At 54.6% G+C, this 1,770-nt stretch overlaps 1 protein-coding gene and 1 non-coding gene across 2 annotated transcripts in view; both read right to left on the bottom strand.

Moving 5' to 3' along the window:
• Positions 1-1,082: 1,082 nt before the first annotated feature.
• On the bottom strand, positions 1,083-1,154 carry VDBG_15160. Its single transcript has one exon. It is a non-coding gene; the product is annotated as a tRNA-Arg (tRNA).
• Positions 1,155-1,493: 339 nt separating this feature from the next.
• The window catches only part of VDBG_07475 (conserved hypothetical protein), a gene marked incomplete at both ends in the record, with an annotated part of 2,087 nt that continues 1,810 nt past the window's right edge, over positions 1,494-1,770 (bottom strand). The window contains one exon of the mRNA XM_003001970.1: positions 1,494-1,535. Coding sequence (XP_003002016.1) covers positions 1,494-1,535 — 42 coding nt within the window. The remainder of the gene's footprint in view (positions 1,536-1,770) is intronic.

Here is a 1,770-nt window from a genome sequence, read left to right as displayed (position 1 = left end):
CCCTTTAGTACATCTCCCAGATTTTCCCACATCGTCTGCGAGACCCCCGGGTCTCCGCTCGGGCCTGAAATAAACTTTGGTCGGAGGGCCATGGTCCACTGCCTACTTGACGCAGATCGATGCGCGACGTTGCGCCGCCCAAAAAGAGGGCTGAGACTAGCTCCAGCAACGAATGCGGCATACCTCTTGAAAGGGAGGGGCCGGGATAGCACAGGCATCACAGCACAGCGAGCGCCTGGGGGTGGCCTCACTCGGAGGACTCCACATCGAATGACGCTATATCTCATTCATTCATCTCGCTCAGAGCTCAAGTCACAGGGCTCCAGAGGGCTCCAGAGCGCGTTCCGAGGATCCCCTGTCCTGGCCTGGGTCGGCCGCACCGAGGCCGAGAAGAAGCACGGGCTTAGCCGGGCGGGACAATGTGTCACCCCGGCGCCGCGTAAGCGTGAGGACGAATGTTTTCTTGGAAGGTCTTGGAGCCGCATCTGCGGGTATCGAACCGTCACTGGCATGTCTAGATCTCGGTGCCTACTAAACAGAGCGAGAGCGCTCGCCGATTGTTTCGTTCGAGGTAGGCTGTCGGGTTTCGGAAAGGAGCTGGGGTTGACATTTTGGACGGACGATGGAGCGGCCTTGCAGTGTTCGCCAAGCCTACTGACTCAACCAGCATGCGCTGTCCCTAGTCGACGACATGGGCTCCGTTCGGACGCTCGTATTGTTTGATCTCGCATTGGGCTTCGGTCAGTCAGCATGCCTGCCACTTATACTGTACCGAGACCAAAGGAGATTCTGCGACGTCTCATATGCTGATGATTCATTTCTTCCGCTGTAAGGCCAAAGACGGCAATAAAAGAACATCTCCTATTTTCGTCGTCATGGCCAGGCTAATTCTAGGCAGACACGGGCTTACCGAGCATCGTGAGAACCGGCGCCATCAAGCTTCCAATACTAGAGGGGGGGGTGGGGGTTATCGTGCTGGAGAGGCAAGAACCTGCCCAGAGAAAGCCAGGAGCACCTGCTGTGTGTGGATCTGCTAGCTCGTCCGTAGCACCGGGTCAGAGGCGCAAAAGTCAAAAAGAATGCACCTTGCACGGGACTCGAACCCGCAACTTCCAGCTTAGGAGGCTGGCGCGCTACCATTGCGCCAACAAGGCTCCTTGGAAAGACGGTGAGAGTATGGCATCATGTCGGCAGAAAGGAAACCCACAATCTGTTTCCTCAGTCAGGTTCCGGAAACCATCTTCCTCAACACGCTGGCAGCAACTTGCCTCACATGGAAGGATTGCAGACCAAGATACGCCCCAACTCGTTTATATACACGCCATCCATTTCTTCTTCTAAACACGACGGTTCACCAATATGCAAGAAAACGTCATCGTCTTGATCTTGCTCATCAACAATCTCGCGGTTCGGCAGGTCAATCCACAAAAGTAGTATCCAAGATATCGCAGGTGTAGCCCGAGGCCTTTGCAGTCTAGCCATAATGGATGGACCTAAACCCTCAACCCAAGATCTCTCACAATATCCTCCAGATTCTATACAGCAATCCCGAGACCGAACGACCAAAGAAGTTGATCGAGCCGGACAGAAGTCTGTCTCAAGCTTCTTCATCTGGGCGACCGCCACAGCTAGAACCGGCCCCTGCGCAGAAACTTGTTTGGCAGGTCAACGTACTTGGGCCCTCAAAAACTCACACAGGTTCTTTCCCAGCGTGTCATACTCGCTCGTCGAGTTGAATCCACGGTCCAGATGATCTCTCAACAGAAAATG

The sequence above is a fragment of the Verticillium alfalfae genome, genomic scaffold, assembly GCF_000150825.1.
Source record: "Verticillium alfalfae VaMs.102 supercont1.10 genomic scaffold, whole genome shotgun sequence".
Classification (NCBI taxonomy): Eukaryota; Fungi; Ascomycota; class Sordariomycetes; order Glomerellales; family Plectosphaerellaceae; genus Verticillium; species Verticillium alfalfae.
This window is presented reverse-complemented; position numbering and strand designations above follow the sequence as displayed.